General features: G+C 33.0%; 1 protein-coding gene and 1 long non-coding RNA gene across 2 annotated transcripts; both read left to right on the forward strand.

Annotated features, from left to right (window-relative positions):
- Positions 1–751: 751 nt before the first annotated feature.
- On the forward strand, positions 752–22928 carry LOC114324171 (uncharacterized). The gene is made up of 4 exons (XM_028271923.2): positions 752–939; positions 1010–1113; positions 9190–9463; positions 22612–22928. Exons 1-4 carry the CDS (start codon positions 876–878, stop codon positions 22881–22883), a joined length of 714 nt encoding a protein of 237 aa, XP_028127724.1. The 5' UTR covers positions 752–875; the 3' UTR covers positions 22884–22928.
- Positions 2427–6917, forward strand: LOC126887700 (uncharacterized). The gene is made up of 3 exons (XR_007699146.1): positions 2427–4544; positions 5249–5406; positions 6402–6917. It is a non-coding gene; the product is annotated as an uncharacterized LOC126887700 (long non-coding RNA).
- Positions 22929–24112: the final 1184 nt, after the last annotated feature.

Consider the following 24112-nt stretch of genomic DNA (forward strand, 5'->3'; position numbering starts at 1 on the left):
TGTTTATAACTTCGTCGCACGTGCCGGTCAAATTTGACCGGTTGTATCTCAGGAACCACTCATCAAACTTTTTTCATTCAAAAGAAGCGTCATGCCGCGTCGTTTCCAATACCGTTTTCTTTATTTAATCTAATAGTTGCCGAGATATTTTATTTGTTTATAAGCCAAAAAATTGTTTATAACTTTAAAACATTCCTGATGCTGCTTGAATAGTCCAATTTCAATTCTGTAAATTGCGCTGGATAGGTGCAGTGCCTTTTTATACGAAAATCATAGTTATTCTCATGTATCATAATTGTTATATGGTTATTATTGCGACCGTAAATTGTTATTTAACAATTTAATTGTTGCTAAACTATTCGTTTAATTTCCACTGGCTTCTGGATTATTATTGATAAATAATTACGTTCCTAACATTTTAGTTGAAAATAAAAAAAATTGGGAAAACCCGGATTTTCAGTGGAAAATTTTCGTCAAAACAAATCGGGAAATTATTATTTGGGGGCTTTTGGTGTAAGGTTAAAACGTTCGTAAAGCAATAATTGAAAAATACACGATTTCCGAGTGCTAATTTGTGTATAAGAAAAATAGCACGCTATCTGCGGACTTTGCATACCTATATTATTAATATATACAATAATAAGATTCTTCCAGTAATAAAATTGCTGTAATCTGTCCAGACAGATATGCAAAAATAAGAACAAAAAATATCTTATTTATTCTAAGGTCTAAGACCTATTATTTTTATACGATTTGATTAATTGTACGACCTTTAACGTTATCTATTTAATCTTAAGATTCGTATTATTTACTTTAATCGGATTATTTTATATATACGTAGAAACCATTTTATTATAAATTTTATAAGAATTAAAATGAAGTTTCTTATTACTGTCTTCTGTTGTTGCATATTCAAATGTATAGCAAACAAATATAGTGGTAAGTGATTTTGATATCGAATAAAATATTCGATATTATCCAGTACAAACTTAATATTGGAATTTTTTAGATGATTTACCTGCATCGTTCGATTGGAGAGATAAAGGAGCTGTATTAGGTACTCCAACAGTACCAGGAATATTTTGTGCTAGATCTGATTGGGCATATGCAATCGTAAGTTGTTATATTTATTGATAGTTTAGTAAAGAAAGTAAGACTATTCGATTATTATATCAAGTGTTTTATATACACTAAACATCAAAATTAACGCACCACCTTAAAAATGGGACATTTTTTATGTCTCGTATTTCCTAAACCTGTTGTCCGATTTTAGTGATTTTTTTAATATGTTATAGCTTTATTCTTCCAGAATATCGATGTAATAATATTGTGGCTAAACAGATAAGTGTCATTATCTACGGGTGTAACAGTGTGTTTTTTCCTCAAATTTTGGAACACCCTGTGGAATATTGTAGCGTATATAAAATATTGATATTAAAACTCAACTGTAGTTTTGGGCTTTATTAACATTTTGCTTTTTGATTCATTCGCTTGTGTTGGATAATAAAAAAGTTAGGTACTTTAACAACTAGCAACGTTCTTCATTAATAAAGGGTGTTTCTAAATAAGTGCGACAAACTTTAAGAGGTAATTCTGCATGAAAAAATAATGACCGTTTGCTTTATACACATATGTCCGCAAATGCTTTGTTTCCGAGATACGGGATGTTGAATTTTTTCTTACAAACTGACGATTTATTTATTGCTCTAAAACTAGTTGAGATATGCAAATGAAATTTGGTAGTATCTAAGAGGTAGTTATTGCGCATTTTTTGACATGCAACTAAGAATTTTATATTCACCATTGGCGTGCATACGGGTCATATTACCCGTATGCACGCCAATGGTCAATATAATATTCTTAATTTTATGACAAAAAATGCGCAATGACAACCTCTTAAAACCTTCCAAATTTCATTTACATGTCTCAACCGGTTTTAAGAGCAATAAATAAATCGTCAGTTTGTAAGAAAAAATTCAACATCCCATATCTCAGAAACGAAGCATTTGCGGACATATGTTTATAAAGCAAACGGTCATCATTTTTTCATGCAGAATTACCCCTTAAAGTTTGTCGCACTTATTTAGAAACACCCTGTATTGATGAAGAACGTTGCTAGTTGTTAAAGTACCTAACTTTTTTATTATCCAACATAAGCGAATGAATCGAAAAGCAAAATGTTAAGAAAGCCTAAGGCTACAGTTGAGTTTTAATTTCAATATTTTATATACGCTAGAATATTCCACAGGGTGTTAAAAACTTTGAGGAAAAAACACATTATCATTGTTACACCCGGTATACAATGACACTTATATATTTAGCAACAATATTATTTCATCGATATTTTTGAAGAATAAAGCTATAACATATTAAAAAAATCACTAAAATCGGACAACAGGTTTAGGAAATACGACATCAAAAATGTCCCATTTTTAAGGTGGTGCCTTAATTTTGATGCTTAGTGTATTTTTTTATGTAAATAATAAAAGCCAAAGCAATATTATTACTAATAGCTATAATGTTCAACGTGTAGATAAATTTGGGAAAAGTCTAGTATATGGGAAAGATAAAATTTAAAAAAATATAAATGTACCAGCTATGGGTTTGTTGGGTATAAGGAACACAATAGTAAACAAGAGCGCAAAATGCTGGAGTCATTTTCCTGCATAGAAAGACCCACCAACAATTTGGGTCTAGAGGTAAATGATAAAACCAAATATATGCCAATAAATGGTAGGCGTGAAGCTATGCAAATTACTCCAGTGGGTGAAAAATATACAATTAGAGATTCAGCACAGAATTTATCTAGCAAATCAAGCGTACAATGGACTTTTAAGACATCTGAAATTAAATATATTTACCAGGGAATCTAAATACTGGATCTATAAAACTCTGATCAAACCAATAATGACAAAGAAAAATCATTCGACTCGTAATATACGCGCGGTGATATATGCGAAAATGGCATTTGGAGAAGACGATACAATTTCGAATAGTACCGAGCCTACGGAGAACCTAAGGGGCTGTCCATTAATCACGTGAGGCTCGAAAGGGGGGAGGGTTCCATAAAAAATCACGAAACATCACAAGGGGAGGGGGTGTAGGAATAATATCACGTGTATTTATTTTTTCGGAAAATGCCCGAAACTCAACTGAAAAGTGGCGTTACATGTACATATTTATTTTTTCGTCAAATGCATACAAAAATCAAAAGTGGCATTGGTGTGACTGATAAAAAAAATATTTTCTCATTCTAATATTATATAACCGGTATAACCCAACAACACATTAATTTTCTTTTGGTTTCTTTTTCAAATTTCTCTAGCGACACGGGATACTTTACATGGTAATTATTTTAAGTGCCTACGATAATAAGAAAGGACTCTTGCGAATTCTTTTGTTTTGAATGCATCACCAGATGGTTTCACTTAGGAATAGATACTGGTTAGGACCAAGGTCAGGACTCTGTCGTCTTCGATATGGGTTTTTAGTCTTAACATGTATTTATACCTACTATCTGATAAATTGGTAGAGTGGTGGGAGTTATTCTGTTGATTTGACACTGAATATATACGAATCTATGTAAGAATCGGAGACACATTTTTTCTGTGTTTTTCTCTCTATTTAACAATAGAGTATTTCACATATTCAAACATATTTAATGTTTATTGTTACAAAATTTTGTACAGGGTGATCAAAATATTATAATTACTATTCTATTAATAAACTCCCCTAACAACACACAACATTCCAGGAATGTACTACCAAAGTTCTATCAATATTTGAATGTCCTGGACATTTAGGGAACATTCGGTGAACATCTGTTTAAATTATTCCTGGAATGTTACCATAAGACATTCTGTGAACATACTACCAATGTTCCTATATTTTAAGTTGCGAAATAATACATACGTGTAACAGATTCAGATACAACATTACTTATAACATACCAGACAAACTAAGTGACATTTTAGGCCTACAGTGTCAAATTTAAAGAGTTTCCCAAGTTCAATTAATACAATATTATAAACATACAAATGTAATAAAAATTATTGTTCGCGAATATTCAATTTGGAATGCGATTTTGTTAATAAAAAAATACTTATAACTTATGCAAAACCCAAGAGAGGCATTATTTATATTTATTTCTTTTGCGTTCATTTTCAAATTCGCCGTGCATATATTTTTGTGCATGGCGCTTGAGAGGGCATCACGTGACTAAAAACGACCAACCAACGACCTCGCTTCGGCCATCTTGGCATCTTCATTTTCATTTCATCTTGGCCACCTTGCCCGGCCTTGCCTTGCCGTGGATAGTTTGTATTATTTGTGCTTTTTAAGAATATTTTTTTAATTCGGATACTTTTATAATAGCTTTAATAGTATTATTAACATAGTGCATAAAATGGTGTCCTGTTTTTGACGCAGTTGGAGTAGCAGAAACAGATGTAGATAAAAAAATCTGCAGGAATAACGTTTCAATTATGACAGAAGCTCGAAACAAATGACTGTGAATTAGTGTGAATGAAAAGCCCTATTAAAAGGTTAGTATGCAAATATGTAAACGAAGGCATGCCCTGTATTTCAGAAAATAAATTAATACTATTAATACCCTAATAATACTATTCATAAAAAATCTTTTAAGTAACGTAGATATAACAAAGTGAATAAAAGACATAAATCAGAAGAATTTTTATTTTATAAGTTAATAATTGGTCATATCCATTTATTATTTTAATAATAATTGTGAATAAGCCACAAACTTCGCTTATTCCTAACTAAAATAGTAAATAGAGATAATAACAAAAGGATTTGTAAAACTAAAATAATTCTTTTTGCGTTTTTGCTAATGTATGCGTTTATAAATAGGATGGTAGACCACACACTATAATATGCAGTACCAACTAATGAATACACAGAATATTATAGTCGATCTGCTAAACTCAGTCTCAGTACTACCGAGTCTCAGACACAACTGGCTAGTGATTTTAGTAAATAATTTAGTAAATAAAAAAAATAATAACTAAATAGTTAATAATTACTGTAATTTTGGCAAAAGTGGCCAAAAACAAAAAAAATTACCTACTAAAATCACTAGCCAGTTGTGTCTGAGTTTGGGGAACCGACTATACTAATAAACAATTTCTAAGCTGTTTTATAATATTTTGTGAGTTCATTAATCATATTTTTTATTTAAAACTAAAATTTGTTAATAATGCTTAGTAATGCATATATTTTGTATTTTTAGCTTTCCAGAAGATCCTGCGAAGAAGACATGAAGTATAGATCAGATTTGTTAATAGAGGAGTATGTTCAAAACACTTTTTAGAAAAAGATATTGACAGAACTTCACTTTCATCTGTTCGTTTGAGAGACTGTGCTGTTCCAATAGCTTATGTCACACAGGTATATGCATAACCTAATTAATAATATAGTCCGTACAATATAGATACTGTTGCAATTCATTATCTACATCGGAGATCTAAGTTGACATTGTTGCCCAACTACAAAAAATTTTTGAATTCATTTTAAGTCAAATATATCACATAATTATTGTGAAGTAGATTATACAACAAAACATATTAATATTCAATGTAAATAAATAAAAACATCAGAAATAGAAAACAAGAATTAAGGTATAATCTTATGTTACAGTTATTAAGGTACCAAGGGTATTATAAGGATAATAACGCTTGAGGTCAATGGTGTTTTTAACAAGGGCCTTCGTCCTGAGGGATATACGTTGACCGAAAGCGTTATTATTATAATACCTGTGGTGCCTTCAACGTTTAATGTCCGACTAAATTATTCTTTATATGCGAAAAATTTGAATGAATTTTGAATTGATTAGTTTTTAAATAAGTACATTTACCAGTAACAGTAGTAACGTAATTGTGGTAACCATAATTTTACTTAGGTTGATATTTGTCAACTTGACAGTATCTAAGTCGTTATTTAAATTTAATGCCCAAGGGCGTTATATCGTACTTAACAGACTTCGAAATGTCATTATTTGTCAAATAATGTACCAGTAGGACATTAAAGTAAATAATAAAAACAATAAATATAATGAATACTAAATACTTATTTGTTTGTGAAAAATCTATTTCTTTGTGGCTTTTTTGTAATTAACTATTCTAATGGGGAAATAAGCCACAATTTACTTGAAAAAATAATTTTATTAAGGTTTCTACTTCCACATCGGATGTCGTTGTCAAAATACAAAATGTTCATTATTATTATTTTATTTATTAAATATTATTTATTATTTATTTAAATATTATTTAATATTAATTTTTTTATTATTATTATTTATGCGTATTATTACCTGTAAATAATATTTCTTCTGATTGTTAATTGTAAAGGATAGAAAAATTACCTTTTAATTTATTTTCTTTTAGAATCAGCTGAGAGAAGTGGTCTACAAAAAACCAGAAAGGAAACGGAATATGTGGCTACGAAAAGCAAAAGAAAGGTTTACAAAGCAAATGTGACACATTTTTTTATAATATTTAGGAATGTCAGTAAATTACATTAAAAAATGTATGTAAAGATTTTTTGCAATAAAAATGTTTATATTTATCAAGGATGTATTATTTGGTATGGCCACATATCGTCAGTGATGTGACAATACCTCCTATCTGTTTTTTTCAAGAGATTTGTAAGATAGACTAAAAACTTGTTTCGGTCACCTCCTGTTTTCATATATTTTTTGACTTGTTTTGCAGTAAATTCAACTATCTATTTACTACAAAAAAAGTCAGAATACGTACGAAAACAGAAAGTGACCTTAAAAAATGTTTTTCGTCTCCTGCAAACCTCATGAAAAAACATATAGGAGGTATTGTCACATTACTGACGATATATTTCAGTGAATGTCTAAAAAATATACTGTGAATGTTCAAAGAACGTTCGTAGACATTCATGGAATGTTCTAACAAGACATTCAGTCTAAAAATATACTGTGAATGTCCAAAGAACATTCATGGAATGTTCCAACAAGACATTCAGTCTAAAAAATAGACTGTGAATGTCCAAAGAACATTCGTAGACATTCATGGAATGTTCCAACAGAACATTCTAAGAATATTTAAAATGCTGACACAGCACTTTCCTGGTACTTTCCAGGGACATTCGTGTGCATTTGGGGACATTCCAGGAATGTTTTCAATGTCCTGTGTGTACATTCTAGGAACATTCATGGAATGTTTTGTGTTATTAGGGTCAATATTTTAGCTCATGTATCAATACTTCAAAAGTATTGCCCATGCCCTACACAACTGTGTCAAGCATGATCTAGCTAGCGCAATATTTATCTTTACAAATGCACCTGGTGGAAGCGCGTTCAATCGCGATGAGAGAAGAATGGTGCTTTTCAGCCGGGAATTATCTGGACTTACACTTCCGCATGATTCTTATGGAACCCATTTGGATGAACAAGTGAGAACAAAAGATCATGACCTTAAAAAAAAGAACTTGTAGAAGGCTGGTGAAGCTCTCTCATAAGTATGGAGTAATATGGCGCACGGCCATGGCGTCGTAGCAGGGTATGTCAAGCCAGATAAAATTGTTGAAAGTTTTATTCCAGATCTGTCTTCTCCTTCTCAGCAGTGGTATAGCGAGCATGTGTGAGAAAGTCAAATTTTGCTTTAGGTGGTGAAGTGTGATGATAGTTCTTGCTGTGGACATAATATGCGGAGTTCTATACGATTCATTCTTTCGAAACGCTTCGTTATACATCCTTACCCCATTTTGCAAAGCCAAGATCCATCATGCTCCATTTCTTCTGCGTCTGTTTCTCGAAATTACTACAACGTATGAAGGCTTCGGCAAATTGATTTATGACCTGTATTGCCCTAGCCTGCAGAAGGATCATCAGATACTTTTGGAAAGGACATGTCAGCGGTGTGCACTGGACTTTTGTACAAAGAAAAAAGCTAAAGCGCATTTGAATATGTACTTGTCACAAGCAACTGAATGTGAGCAATAACACTCTAGAGATGGAGAGATGCACAATGTTAGTCCTTCCTGCATCCTCACGCGACGATCGAACGGTAGATCGAGAGAGATTCTCTGCGTAGTGCACGAAAATAATGACGCTGAGTGGCTTGATGAAACTGATGTTGCTCTTCAACAAAGCACTGTGCCAACAACTGACTTGCTAGAAGCTTATCCAGTTATTTGTGTTGAAGAAAGTCTTGCTCATTATTGATCCGAGGATACCGTACATTAGATAATGTTTATGTATAATACATTTAGTATTTATTACTAATTTAGTACAAAAATGTTTTTCGCGTTTTTTTCGTTATTTTTATGTCAGACAAAAACAACCTGCAACCCTTTTGTCTACCTCTAAACGTTATTATTGTAGTCTTTAATTTTTTATAAAAAAAAATAGATGATACTTATCTACCTATACCTACGTGTATTTTATAGATATTAAAAAAATAGATTTTTTGTAGATAATAAATAATACACGTGATATAGGGGGATGGGGGGGGGTTAAAAATGCCAAAAAAAGCATCACGTGATTAATGGACGGCCCCTAATGTGGTAAAGCTGATAGGCAAAGCTTAGCAGACGGAGAACCAGCAAGAATAATAGCTCAGCAACAAATAACCTGAAAGCGACCCAAGGGGTGGCCAAAAATTCAATTTATGCAGTATGCACCAAGTAAAGGATTTGAAAGAACTCAAGACTAAAAACTGGAAAACGACCAGAAATAGGAATGAATGCTGAGATTAATTTATTGAATAATCCAATACCCAATCGTCTGTTAAGCCGATGATGATAATGATAAATGGGCTAATAAATATCCTCTTGTCCCACAACTGTTCATCTTTTTTGGTTTTCGGGTACCATATCACTGCCCTATAATTGGTATCAAATTTAATCAATAATTAAATTGGTCCTTTACAATTACTAAATGCCATTTCTTCTTCTTTTTATTTAAGTGCTTTGTCCTTCCAGAACATTGGCAATCCAGTCGCAAGATCTTTACTTTGTCCACAGCTGACCTAAATAGTGTCGTGGTGCTCACTCCATATCACTGGTGGAGGTTCCTAAACCAGGAGGTTTTTTGCGTCCGGGCCGCGCTTTCCCTCTATATTTCCTTGAATAATTCAATATTCATGATAATTTCCATTTAACCCTTTTTATATTGTACCTATAATTAATTTACTTTTTCAGGCAAACGCAGTAGAAACTCAACTTTTTTTAACAAATGGAACTTTAGAATCTTTCAGTCCTCAATATATATTAGATTGTTGTTCATTTTCTGATGGTTGCAACAACGGTCCATCTATAGAAAGAGCATATGCATGCTTAGAGCGAAATGGAGGGGTTAATTCGCAATACTCATATTTCAATGGAATGCAAGGATCTTGTTTCGGAGGGGCGAATTTACCTATTAAGTTTGAAAGATGGAATCACATTAGCGAGGAGGAACTTAAAAGACTTTTAGGTACCTAATTGTTTATGTAAATTCCAATTAATTCCAGCTTATAACTGTATTTATCTTTTGGCTTACACTTTCCTGATAGTACATTCTTTCACAGTTTTTGCTGTAAATTTTAAAAACCGCTTGGACTGACATGAAATTTGGCATACGTATAGCTAACATGTCAAAGAAAAAAGTGATATGGTGCCGATGTGTGCTTTTGTCCTGGGGGTCAGTTTCAAACCATCTCAGGGGTGAAAAAATATATGTCCAAGATAAGTCCCGAAATGGATAAACTGACTAATTTTAAGCAACTTTTGTTCTATAGAGTTTTTTCAACAAATCAATACTTTTCGAGTTATTTTCAAGTGAATATGTTCATTTTTCAACAAAATAACCGCATTTTTAGACAAAAAAATACAGGATCCTTTCTAAAAGGTATATTTAAAAGACCCCAATAAGGGTTACATCACAATATTTCTTTTACAAAGGATCCTGTATTTTTTATGATTTATGTTATACAGCCAGCTACAGGAATTTTATTTTCCTCGTGGACTTTTACAGTTTTAGACGGTTTTTCGCAAATAACTCAAAACGTAAGCATTTTGTCGAAAAAAATACTCTTTGCAAAACTATAGCCTATAAAAAATGTGTGTGTACTTTGTATGCACCTAAGAAGTTATACTTCTATTATATGATTTCAACGAAATAAATATACTTTCAACAGGTTCTTCTTCTTCTTCTTAACTCAGGCGAGACTCGTTAGTCTCTGGCACTTGGTCATAAGACCTTTGTACCAAACCCTGTTCTTCTCCTTAAACTTTAATAAGTTCTGTGGTCTCAACGAAGCCCAACAGTTTTCTTATTGGTAGTTTTAGGATCTCTTCTGGTTCAAACCTCATTTGACCAGTGAAGTCCTGCCTTACATCACCCAGCACACTGCAATAGCATAGTATGTGTATGGCAGTTTCTTCTTCCATTTCGCACTTTCTGCACCATGGTTCATTCACCTTACCTAGGTTGTATAGGTGATTTCTTAAACGGCAATGTCCAGTCACCATTTCAGTGACCGTTTTGATCTCTCGTTTATCATGGTTTTTTGGTATCTCGTTCATCAAACTGTTCGAGAGTTTTTTATCAATATTCTTGATTCTTTTTTAGTCTGGATTTGCCCTTGAGTGGTTCTCCATTTATTTTGATGATTCTTTATTAGCCATTTCTGAACCTCGTTTTTCAAAGCATCTTTAGTGATGCCACAGAAAGGTTCTGGGCCTTCAAAAGTTTCTCTCGAGCCTTGTTTCGCTAACATATCTGCTCGTTCGTTCCCATGCACCCCTTCATGACCCGGCACCCATATTAAAGACACTTTATTGTCTTTTGCCAGGTTATTGAGGAGATCTTTTCAGTTTCTCACCAGTTTTGATTTGGTGAGAGGGTTCTTTACAGCCAGAATAGCCGATTGGCTATCTGTGTAAATGTTGATTCTCTTAGCTTTAGGGTCTTCATCAATGCAGGCCACCAAAGCAAAAATTTCAGCCTAGACACCGTTGACCTAGGCTGTAAGATTTATTATAGTTACATGTTTCCCCATAGACTTCCCCATATTCTGCGCGAATAACCGGCAGAATAGCACAAAAGATGGAAAACTTATTAAATTGTGTGATAAAAAGAAATGAAACTAGTCGAGCTGGGAAATTTAGCGATATTAACCTTTAAGTTTACATTATATTTATTGTTTTCCTCCTTTACACGTATCGGACGAGTTTGGCAACTGCCACTCTAACAGTGACAATTGTAGTTGACATACTCCTCTGATACGTCTAAAGGTGGGAAAGAATAAATAGAATGCAAATTAATAGGTTAATATCGCTAAATGTCCCAGCAGTCGATTTCATTTCTTTCATCGCTAAACCAGTCGATTTCATTTCTTTTTATCTCACAACTTAATACTTTTTCCATCTTTTGTGCTATTCTGCCGGTTATTAACACGCTCATCACTGTAAAAGAACTCAGCTACTGTAGATTTGTTGACTATAAAATAACCTATACAAACAAGTAATATCAAGTAATATAGAACACACTAACTTTTTTTTCTACGTCATGGTCAGTGGGTAAAGCACGCACAGCTAATCCTACGGTCAGTGTTCTGCAACTACTGCTTTCCTTATCCGAGGTGTAATACCATCGTGCTTAGGAGATGCATGGTATAGGAGAAACGTGTTGCCTTAAGCGATGCCCCAGAAAGTTGTGCGAACCCCGGGAAATTGTAGCCTTAGCATAGCAGAAATGTGACACATCGTGTCTAGGCTATTAAAGTATTTAGGGATGGATGTGGCATGAAGACACCATCCTGATACTCAACTATATTAGACTGTAGCAGACCTTAGCATCAACAAACTGTAACGAACAGTGAGTGGGACTCCTGTCGGAAGTCAAAATCAATTTCTGTAGTTCCATAAAACAACCTTTATAGCTCAGGTACCTTGTGCACAAACTGTGCTCACGAGTATGCAAAAAAATGGACTACTTGTAGTCGAAGCAATAAAGCACTGAACCTCCGACAAAAAAAAACCACAAGACGGATCTTAATAATTCTTTTTGCATTCGATTCGTGAATCCGCCAGGAAACTTTGTGACCCTGGGGCATGATATAATATTGAAAAACTGCATACAACAAATATATTCTTAATGTGCATCTCAAACAGACACTTAAAAAATTCAGAACTCGTCAATTATCGGGGAAAATGAGTTCAATTTGTTACTCGGGAGTTTTTTGGGGTCGCTGAAAACGAATATGACATCGAAAGTGATTTCCGGAGTACCTGGTGCCCAGGGTACCTACTATTTACCTCGTTTTCTGTAGTTTTGGGCAAATTCGTTAAAAAATTAGTCAAAATTCATTACTCGGAGGTTTTTTGGGTCTCTGACGACGAATATGACATCGGAAATGATCTCCGGAGTACCTGGTGTTCGGAGTACCTACTGTTTATCTCGTGACTAATAATGTTTGACTAATTTTTTAATGAATTTGCCGAAACTCCAGAAGACGAGGTAAAAAGTAGGTACTCTGGGCACCAGGTACTCCGGAGATCATTTCCGATGTCATATTCGTCGTCAGAGACCCCAAAATCCTCCGAGTAATGAATTTTGACTAATTTTTTAATGAATTTGACCCAAACTCCAGAAAACGAGGTAAACAGGTACCCTGGGTACCAGGTACTCCGTAGATCACTTCCGATGTAATATTCGTCGTCAGCGACAAAAAAACCCTCAAGTAATAATTTTTGACTAATGTTTTAATACATTTTTTGCCGAAAACTCCACAAGACGAGGTAAGCAGTAGATACCCTGGGCACCAGGTACTCCGGAAATCACTTCCGATTTCATATTCGTCGTTAGCGACCCTAAAAACCCCACAAGCAATAATTTTTGACTAATCTTTTAATGAATTTGGCGAAAACTCCACAAAACGAGGTAAACAAAAATCCCAAGTAATAATTTTTGACTAGTGTTTTAATATTTTTTTTGCCGAAATCTCTACAAGACGAGGTAAATAGTAGGTACTCTGGGCACCAGGTACTCCGGAAATCAGTTCCGATGTCATATTCGTCGTTAGCGACCCCAAAAACCGCACATGCAATGATTTTTGACTAATTTTTTAATGAATTTGGCGAAAACTCCACAAGACGAGGTAAACAGTAGGTACCCTGGGTAGCAGGTACTCCGGAGATCACTTTTGGCGTCATATTGGCGACCCCAAAAACGTCCCAGTAAAAAAATTGAACTCATTTCCGCCGATAATTGACGAGTTCTGAATTTTTTATTGTCTTGTTTGAGATGCACTTTAAGAATGCATTTTTGTATGCAGTTTTTCAATATTATATCATGGCTCGGGGCACAAAATTTCCTGGCGCATTCACGAATCGAATCCAAAAAGAATTATTAAAATCCGTCTTGTCGTTTTTTTCTGAGGTAAGACCGATTTTAGTGCTTTATTGCTTCGCCTATAGTGTGATAAAGACTATGGAGAGCATAGCCATAATTAGTTCAACTATCTTGGTATTTACCCACAATAGTGTATCGGTCTTAAGGCTCAATATAAACCGCACAACATCCAAAAGACAGTTAGACGCAAGAGAGGACTCTGCTCTCAAAAGGTCTACATTATGCTGTAACCCATCAGTTCCTAAAGTAGACATAATTAGTGCAGTTGTAATAGTCTGTCAAGAACTACCAATACACGAAAGGGATGGACACCTATAGAGTATGTACTGTTCAAAGGTGAACTGAAGAAAAGCACAAAATCAAAAGTTAGTCAAGAAGCACTCAACTATCAAAGCTCAGCTCAAGCAAACACTAGCTAACAAAGGTTTTAACAAAAAATGATTACCCATTGTCACTTATAAACAAGGAATTTCACAAGATTGAAGAAACACCGTAAGTAATCCAGAAACGCTCACAAGAAGGGATTAAAAGATGACAACAATACCATATATGTAAAGGACTATCAGAAAAATTAAAAGGGGTAAGAAATTACAACATCTAACAACATTCAAAACAACCAATATACTGAGATTTATCCTGTCCAAAACCAAACTTAACAACACACAAGAGATGTATTTATAAAAAACCCTGCGAATTCAACAATTTTTACGTGGGAGTGTAGTACATACATCAAAAACAGAGACTTCGACAAATCACAGATATGCAAACATGCCTGGGATAATGAGCACAGAACAAAATAGAAACAAACATCAATAATTATGTAACAAATATACACGAAAAAGGGAAAAATCAAAGAAGCAGCTTACTTAAGCAGCATGTCTTACTTATTGAAGAAAAATGTGGACCAAACCCATCAGCAAAATGTAGCTTGTTCTGGTTGCCAATACTAAAAGAAGTCGACAATAACAATATATCAACATTAGTGGATTAATAGAAAATCAGAGACATCATCTACAATTATTATACATTATAAATATAAACACACAATATTATATATAGTCCGTCCGCTATAACTTTTCCCATGCGGTACGATTCATTTTCAATCAAATTAAGTCAAAACATAAATTGAAACGAACGTCGATGTGTATACATTTTGTATACTGTATACAATATGAGGCAATGTAACAACATCTTAAATAACTACAATAGGATGCTTGACTTAGTAATTAGTAATACAAATTGTACTGTTTCTAGAGATTACGTGCCATTAGTAAACGAAGATCTCTACCATCCATCTTTATCCATTATAATCAGTGGGCTTCGTAAAAAATGTGATAATATTAACACAAATGTCAACAGTAAAACATATAATTATAAAAAAAGCTAATTTCATATCTTTGTACAACGATTTCATAACAACTGATTGGCACTTTTTAATTAATTGTACGGACGTAAATACTGCAGTTCAATATTTCTATGACAAATTTTATAAAATTCTAGATGCCAATGTACCGCTTTTTAAAAACTTTAAGCATAAATATCCGGTTTGGTATACTAGTGAAATAATTAAAAATATCAAAGTAAAAGTAAAACTTCATAAAAAGTTCAAATCTACAAATAATATTATTTATTATCACCAATTTAGTCGATTTAGGTCAAATATTAAGCAAGAAATTAAAAATGCTTACCAATCTTATGTACAAAAGATACAGTACTCACTACGAGATGAACCTAAATCTTTTTGGTCATTTATACATAACAAAAACAAGTCTTCAAGAATACCTGGTAGAATGTCTTATAACAATGAACAAATTGATAACCCCCAATCTATTGTTGACGCGTTTGGAAATTTTTTTCAAAGTGTATTTTCGCCTCTGGAAAATCAAGATCAGCATTTTGCTATTAATTTCGATCACAACATACCTTTAGACATTAGTTGTGAACCAATATCAGAAGAAGAAATTATACAAGCGGGTAAAAAACTGAAAAACAAGTTCACAAGTGGTCCGGATAAAATACCGTCCTTTTTATTAAAAGACTGTCTACCATCTTTGCTTTTGCCTTTGAAAGTAATTTTTAATCCAATATTGAAAACCTCAATTTTTCCAGATAAATGGAAAGTAGCAAAAGTATGTCCAATTCATAAACAATCGGATCGGGCGAACATTAGTAATTATAGACCCATATCTATATTATGCAATGTCGCAAAGCTCTTGGAGACAATCTTATATAGTCGCATTTATCTGTGCACGAAAAATATTATATCTGTCCATCAACATGGCTTCATGAGTTCTAGATCAACAATTAGCAACTTATCAATTTTCAGCCAGTATTTGTGCGAAACATTAGACAGAAGAGGACAGGTTGATGTGGTCTATACCGATTTTTCCAAGGCCTTTGATAAAATTAGCCATGTCATACTTCTTAGAAAGATTTTCTTGATGGGTTTTCCTGAGACATTCTATCAACTTCTTAAGTCTTACTTACATAATTGTAATCAGTATGTTTGTTACAATGGATATAGTTCAGACACTTACCTTGCAACTAGTGGCGTTCCACAAGGTTCCAATTTAGGTCCGTTATTGTTCCTAATATTCATTAACGATTTATGTGAGTCCATAAGCTGTAATAAATTAATGTTTGCTGACGATCTAAAACTTTATGATTCGGTATCCAATATAAATGATTGCATTATGTTACAACAACAAATTGGTTTGTTGCAAAGGTGGTGTTTGAGCAATAGACTTTATTTAAACATAGCTAAATGCAAAGTTTTAACATTTAGTCGTAAAACAAATACAATATTTTTTTCGTATGTCATTGATAATACAATTTTGGAGAGAACTGAAACAATTAGAGATTTAGGGGTTCATTTTGATATTAATTTAACATTTAACGCTCATATTAACCTCATTGTCAGTCAAGCTTACCGCACATATGGATTTATATTTAGAAATTGTGGGAATTTTACTGATGTAACTGCGCTGTCGTGTCTATTTTTTAGTTTAGTGAGAACAAAATTGGAATATGGATCTCTAATATGGAATCCTATTTATGCTCAATATACAACAGCTGTTGAGAGGGTGCAAAAGAAATTCTTAAAATTTCTTAGTTTTAAAGTTGACGGCGTTTACCCTGCTAGGGGTTGCAATTATTTTAATTTATTAGAAAAGTTTAACTTTGTTTCTCTAGAAAAACGTAGAAATCAGGCATCAGTATTGTTTCTACATAAGTTATTAAACGGTGGGATAGACTGTGCAGTGTTACTAAATCAATTAGATTTTTTTGTTCCGAGGCCTGCATCAAGACAAAATGAGACGTTTCTGTGCAAAAGAGCTCAAACAAATCTAATGTTAAAAGCGCCGATTAATATGATGTGTGCTAATGCAAACAAACTTTCATCTGTTTGTGACATTTTTTGTTGTAGTGTCTCGGAATTGAAAAACAAATGCAATACTTATTTCTAATTTCTAATAAGTTACCACATATAAGCATATAAATTTTCTGTTTTATTATCTCTGTAATATTTACCTATATTTTATTCTTTTTCTTTTTGTTTTATTATTCTACTTTAAGTTGCGCAACCTTAGATTTAAGTTCTATTATTTGTATTAAGCATGCAGTGCTGTTATAACTTCTTATTCTTTGTATTTCTCTGTAAATGGGAAACTGTTGGGGAATAAAGGCTATTATTATTATTACTATATACTACGCACATCGGCGTACGTTTCACTTTCTGTTTTGACTTAATTTGATTGAAAATGAATCGTACCGCATGGGAAAAGTTAGCGTAGGCAAAAATAGCGGACGGACTTTAGGTAAACATTTATTACTATACATAAACACACAAAATAATCAGAATTTGATATGATGCTGAGGGTACAAACCTCAGAACTTTCAACTAAAAGCATAGCTATTTGCCTACAAGATTGACACCAAGTAAGACATCCGTTAAATTATATAGTTATAACCAGTGCTGTTTTTGTAACAGTAGAGGTTCCGGTACGCAATGTTTCGGGGGGTCTGGGGAGGGTTCATAAAGGGGGTCTGCCTCCGGGAAAACTTTTTAAATTTAGCCTTAATAAGGGCGTTTTAAAGCTATTTGGTAGCAAGGAAAAAATTCAGGAATTTGTTTATAATTTGGTTGTTTTTTTAGTTTTTGTCCCAAGAGGTGCCGGTACGGCGTACCGGCGCGTACCGTCACAAAAACAGCACTGGTTATAACAATAATTATTACCAATAGTGCCAAAAAAATCTTACAAGAAGTTCCAAGATCAAAATCTATAAATCCATCGTCAGACATGTACTAACATATAGTTGCGAAACGTGGACCATGACCAAATCAAACGAAGAAAAGCTCAGACGTTTTGAACGAAAAATACTTAGAACCATTTTCGGACCTCACCACGACATTAACACAAGCCAGTATAGGATCAGAAACAACTTCGAATTAAAAGAACTCTACAATGACGACACCGATATTGTCCAAGAAATTAAATCACAGCGACTAAGATGGGCAGGCCACAAGCAGATCTCTGAAAAATGTACATCCCATTTGACCCTAGGTTGATGGAAGACCGAACAAATTGGAAGAAAGTTGTACAGTCAGCCAGGACCCCACATAACAATGATGTTCGCATCATGTTCAAAGCATATACTACCAACATTCGATAGAGTATATTCTTTTTAGTACATGCATAGTACAAGCGTAGCATGTAACATAAAAAACATTATAAATCTCATGTTCTTTGCATATACTTTAAAGAATATTCTCGTACCGAATATACTGAGCACATTCGTGTACGTAGTATCTCAGAATATTCGTAAAAGTACGTTTTTGGAATATACCTTCATCGAATATACTTTAAAAGTATGTATGTGCTTAACACATACTTGTACGTATGCACTTTTAAAATTTCTTAAAAAAATATGTATGTATAGGAATAATAATGTTAGCCTTATAGATTATCAACTTAATCTTTTTATAATAATTAATAAAATGTATGTATGTACATAGGTATCCCAGACGAATTCATTTCTCAAAATTGGTTTAATTGAAGGTATGGCAAAAAAGTTTAAAAATTAATTTGTATTAAAGAAAAAAATTCGTTTTCATTTTGATTTTACCATGAGTATTTTTACATCGTCGGAATTTAAAGTTTGGAAAGAATACACCATAACCAGATCGTAAAAGATCGGAATAATGCAAATGGAAATGACCCTTCTCATTCTACCTGCGTAGGAATTAACAAAGGTTTTATGAAAATGAAAACACAAACATTAAACAGGCACAGGGCACAGACATTACTTGTATTTGTATCCAATCACCAATCTATGCTTGATGCTGTTAGGAGGAAGACGAACGACAAAGTATATTAGGAACTAGGACTAGGAACATACATAATATCTTTATTTTGTTTGTGGTGCTTGAAAATATTAAATTCATTTTGGTAACTCAATATTACTTAAATAGTAGGTAAGTACAAAATATATAAATTTTGGTTATAGTTTATAGTTTCACTAAATATTATATAATATTTATATTTAGGTATTATATTTATAAATGCAGCATGTTTTATTTTGATATGCACATAATACCTAAATATAATTTAAGTAAGTACATATATGTATTATATACTTACCTATATAATATCGAATACATTAGATAGTCCATAGTATTTGATAATATTTATATAAGTAACTAAAATTTATATGTACCTACCTACTTACTTTTTAAGTAATATTGTAAAATGTACTATTATAATTACATTCTCGTATGCAATTTGATATGTAAATATGATAGTTGGTAGAACCTAGGATGAGATTAGATGATGCTGAAAACATACTCCTGAGCAATATAGCATTTGCTTGGAATAATCTTAAAAGTGTATTCTTCCCACATACTAAAAATATGTGCAGTAGTATATTCTAAGTATATAAATAGATGGTTTATAGCACTTCCTTGGAATATTCTAAAAAGTACGTTCCTGGTATAAACTAAAAAGATGTGCGGTAGTACGTTCTAAGTATATACATAGAACGTTTAAGTACTGTAATGTAGTATATACTCAGCATCTGCTCTGAACATTCGTAATGGTAATTACGCATATTCTCAGCATATACTTTTTCTGAAAAGTATGTTCTATGAATCTACTAAGAACATGAAATTGTTATGTGGGCCCACCCAGGGTTGTAGCGCTACGTGATGATGAATAGTTATTATGTCAAATTATATAGTTTTAACAATAACTCCTTAATTGTTGTCACCCATTTTACAACATTAAAATGTGAAAACCTTGAAATATCCATGTCTGTCCGTAAACATAACTCTTCCGTTATAAGAACAGATGCATAGGCGTAACTAGGGGAGGGTTTTGAGGGTTATAACCCCCCATTGCGATGTACTTTGAGCTCTATACGCTTAACATCATACCCCTCGGAGACCTTCCAGTAGTTGTAACCCCCCCCCCTAGGATTATCCTGGTTTCGCCTATGGACAGATGAGGTGTCGAATGATAGCTTATAATCCAAAGAGAGCATTAAAGGTTAGAAATTTGACCTAGGACTTCCAGTTCCAGAGTTGCAAAAGGAAGTACTATTTTAAAGTCGCCGAAATAGTACAAGCGATATATTATTCGATTTCTGGTTTTTATCTGACAGAATATGAAGAATAAAAATATCAGAAATGAAAGGCAGAATTTACAAAACAGTTATCAGACCAATAATGACATACGCGGCAGAAACACGCCCTGACACAGACAGGATAAAACGATTGCTCGAAACAGCGGAGATAAATACCCTTCCAAAAATCGATGGTCAGACACTATGAAACAGATCTAGAAGTACAGATATACGACGAAGATGCAAGGTGAAGAACAATAATAACTCGGTAAGAAACAGAGCAATGAAATGACCACATTAGCCGAATGACAACAACTAGAGTGGTAAGGACAGCGAGAGACGGTGACGCTAGGGATGGCAACGATGTATCGATACCTACATTAAATATATCGATATATCTTAAAATTTTATCGATATTTTTATATCGATATATCGGAAAATATATCGATATTTGAGATTCAACGTATCGCCCACACAGGATTAATATACCATATGGACAAGATATAAAATTATAATTAAATAAAATCTTATAAAAGACTAAGTTTTTCAACCTAATAAAAATATTTGTAAATTAAATATTTTTAAAAGATTTTTAATTGAAAAACTTTATTGGCCCATTTCCTGGTGACAACCTCCAAGGCTTCTACAATATGCAAGCCAAATGGATGCTGCAGTGAAGACTAAAGGGAAGGAATTCTACACTATACAATTCACATCCCCCGTCTGCAGCGTGGTAAAGTTCCAACGGAAAATGGACCTAGTTACTCTATAGGAGTAATACTAATATAAAAATAAAAATGTATACCATTTTTATTCATTCAGTTGCGGTGCGAAACCAAAACTGTCTTAATTTTTACTCAGATCAGAGAGTGCAGCCAGCACTCTTATCGACGATTCCTTCCCTTTAGTCTTCACTGCAGCATCCATTTGGCTTGCATATTGTAGAAGCCTTGGAGGTTGTCACCAGGAAATGAGCCAATAAAGTTTTTCAATTAAAAATCTTTTAAAAATATTTAATTTACAAATATTTTTATTAGGTTGAAAAACTTAGTCTTTTATTTAGCAGATGCCGCTAGGCACCTACTACCATCTCGTCAGTTGCGGTGGGAGATGGATATGTCGAAGATTTTTACCTGGGCCAGAGAAATGCAGCCTATGCAGTCTCTGATGAACCTCTAACAAGAGGTGAAATCGTCGATAAGAGTGCTGGCTGCACTCTCTGATCTGAGTAAAAATTAAGACAGTTTTGGTTTCGCACCGCAACTGAATGAATAAAAATGGTATACATTTTTATTTTTAAAATCTTATAATATAAATTATATCCTTACTTTGTTGAGACGCTCAGTATAATACTATACTAAAGAAATATCATAATCAAGATTTTCGACCAGTATTATTTAATTTGAATCTCGTATACCTACCCTTAAAATTTCAGGTTATATATTTTTTAATTTTTAACAATGTTTTTCAAGAGGACACGCTATGTAAACCGTAATAAAACGATTTCAAATTTAGTCCAGATGTCAAGATTACTGGTGTTGGAATCCGACATTTCGTTTTTAACATCTGCTATCGAGAATTGGTCCAAGTAGGTACCTATTATTGAATTTGTGTGTAGTTAATAATAATAAAACGAGAAACAATAATGGCTCCACCCAAAAGCAATGTTTGGTTGCATTTTAATAAAATTAATCAATCTCTCTATAATCAAGAACAATCTCTCTATAATTTTTGCTCCAAAGTTTTAAAAACATCAGGAAAGACATCCAATTTATACGCCCACTGAAAACAAAAACATGGTGGAGCTATTTAATCAAGTAAATAAACCAAAGAAATGGTAGCGAGAAGAAGAATATATCGATGTATTGCATATATCGATATATTTTCTCCGATATATTTATATTTATATTGATATCTTAATTCGATGTATCATATGATACGATATATCGATGTGTAATTTGTTTTTGCCGTCTAGTTCCCGCTAGGAAGACGATCAGTGGGAAGACCAGGAAAACGATGGAACGACAACTTACTGCGGAGGCACGTTAAAAAACAGACAGAGTTATGTCTATACAAAAAGAAGAAGGTTTTTATATCACTTCCGGTTAAAAAATTGTAACCAGAAGTGCCACATTATACCTAGTCAGAAATAGTACACGTGATATATCATTCGACTCGTATTGAAAAGTTAAGCTCGAATATGTAGATCCGGTTTTGATGTCATTTCCGGTTAAAAAGTTATGACCTGAAGTTTGGCAAAAATTACTCAAAATTAGTGAAATCGTAGATCATTCGACGCAAACTTACACAAAGAGTTCAAATATCGACTTCCGGTCACATAGGGTGAAAACCTAGGACTTTTGCCTTTTAAAAATCTTTTTTGAAAACGATTTCTGTAATGGAAATCGAATCTTGACACAATATTATAAAATGTAATTTTCATTACAATCAATTGTAATGAAATAAATAAATCCCTTATATAAACATAATATTTAACATATAATTGTGTCTCTTATGAAACTGTGATCTGCTTACCTCCTATATTTGTTACTTTTTCTACTATTTTACTGTTCTTATATTGTTTAATGTGCTTCTGTATATTTTAGTTACAAGAGGTATTCTCAATGTAGTGATAAACGGTTCAAATCTTCGTAGTTATACAGGAGGAATATGGTTGTCTGCCGATTGTAATAAAAGTAATCCTGACCTTTGGACCGTAAACTTAGTAGGATATGGCAGAGAAAATAATGTCGACTATTGGATTCTTAAAAACTGGGTTGACAGTTCATGGGGAGAGGGAGGATTTTTTAGATTAATTAGAAATCAAAATGCTTGTGGTATTACTGATAAAGTTTTAGTACCAATCGTTGTAATATAACTTATGTGTATTTGTTTGTAAATAAAAATTATTGATAGATATACAGCTTTATTGTTTTAATGATAAATATTATTTTGTATTCTCTCACTCAGTAATTTTCCAAGTTCAGTGAAAAAAACTTGTATTGGTAAATCTCAAGAGGATTGAAAATAGGCAAATTTACGGAGCCAATCTACGAAGATATACAAGATGCGTGAAAACATAAAAGTAATAATTTGATGTCAATTTAAATTGACATTCAAATTATAAAACTCTTATATAGGTACTACCTACCATGATACTATAATTAAAGTTAATGTTAATGTTATAGTATCATGCTACCTACTTATTTACTTAGCGTATTTACAAGCAGTCGTGGGCTTGGGTCTGGGTCTAACCACGATACACTAACACCGGTATGTGCAGGAGCATCGCAGTGACGTCACTTGCGAAGCAGAATTTGAAACTGAATGTAACGTAGATGTTAATTATTATAAATACAAATTAATCATACGAATTTAAACTCATGTGTAATCTGTAAAAATTGTATTTGTTAACTATTTCCTGTATGTTATGAATTTCCAAGAAAAACATAAACTATAATGCATGAAAAGGATATACTCAAATAGATAATCTGTATACAATATATAAACTACACATATCCACCTAAAGCTGTCAATATGACATTAAATAATAGTTATTTATGACACAGTTCGTGAAGTATACTTTTTGCGAACGCACGGGATGTTTATATAGAGCACTAGCGACAACGGAGTGAGTGCTATACATCGCAAAAAGTACTTCACGCACAGTTTCATACAATATTTTATCTACGATAAACAAATAAAAAACTGTAACCCTCCGTCACTGGAATTCATTTCTATTCTACAGTTTTTAGAACTTTGTTCAACAAACCACAAAACTGTCAAAATTTTTGTTGTAATTTATTGCTCATTATGTCATCACCATGACAACGCGAAAGTTAAGGAGATTTGATTATATAAAAGTGTCAAAAACAGTGCGAAAAGTAAATCCCATTTAAAATACATTGTTACTTCACGCACACTTTAAACCCTTCACGCACTGCTATCTATAATGACAGTTTTCACAAACTAAAAACTTATACATAATATGATATAGAGCAGATAAAAATATTTAACGAATTAACACAAATATCACATCACAATATATTATGTAATCAACGTAAATAAAAGCGAATTGCTTCGCACGTGACGTCATGCGCAAAACTG

The sequence above is a fragment of the Diabrotica virgifera genome, chromosome 1 (genome assembly GCF_917563875.1).
Source record: "Diabrotica virgifera virgifera chromosome 1, PGI_DIABVI_V3a".
Taxonomy (NCBI): Eukaryota; Metazoa; Arthropoda; class Insecta; order Coleoptera; family Chrysomelidae; genus Diabrotica; species Diabrotica virgifera.

Bases quoted from the DNA above. Each gene is read 5' to 3' on its own strand.
- LOC114324171 (XM_028271923.2), top strand. From the start codon at position 876: ATGAAGTTTCTTATTACTGTCTTCTGTTGTTGCATATTCAAATGTATA. The intron at 1,114-9,189 runs GTAAGTTGTTAT...TTACTTTTTCAG, and splicing joins CTGATTGGGCATATGCAATC to GCAAACGCAGTAGAAACTCA. The intron at 9,464-22,611 runs GTACCTAATTGT...TGTATATTTTAG, and splicing joins GGAACTTAAAAGACTTTTAG to TTACAAGAGGTATTCTCAAT.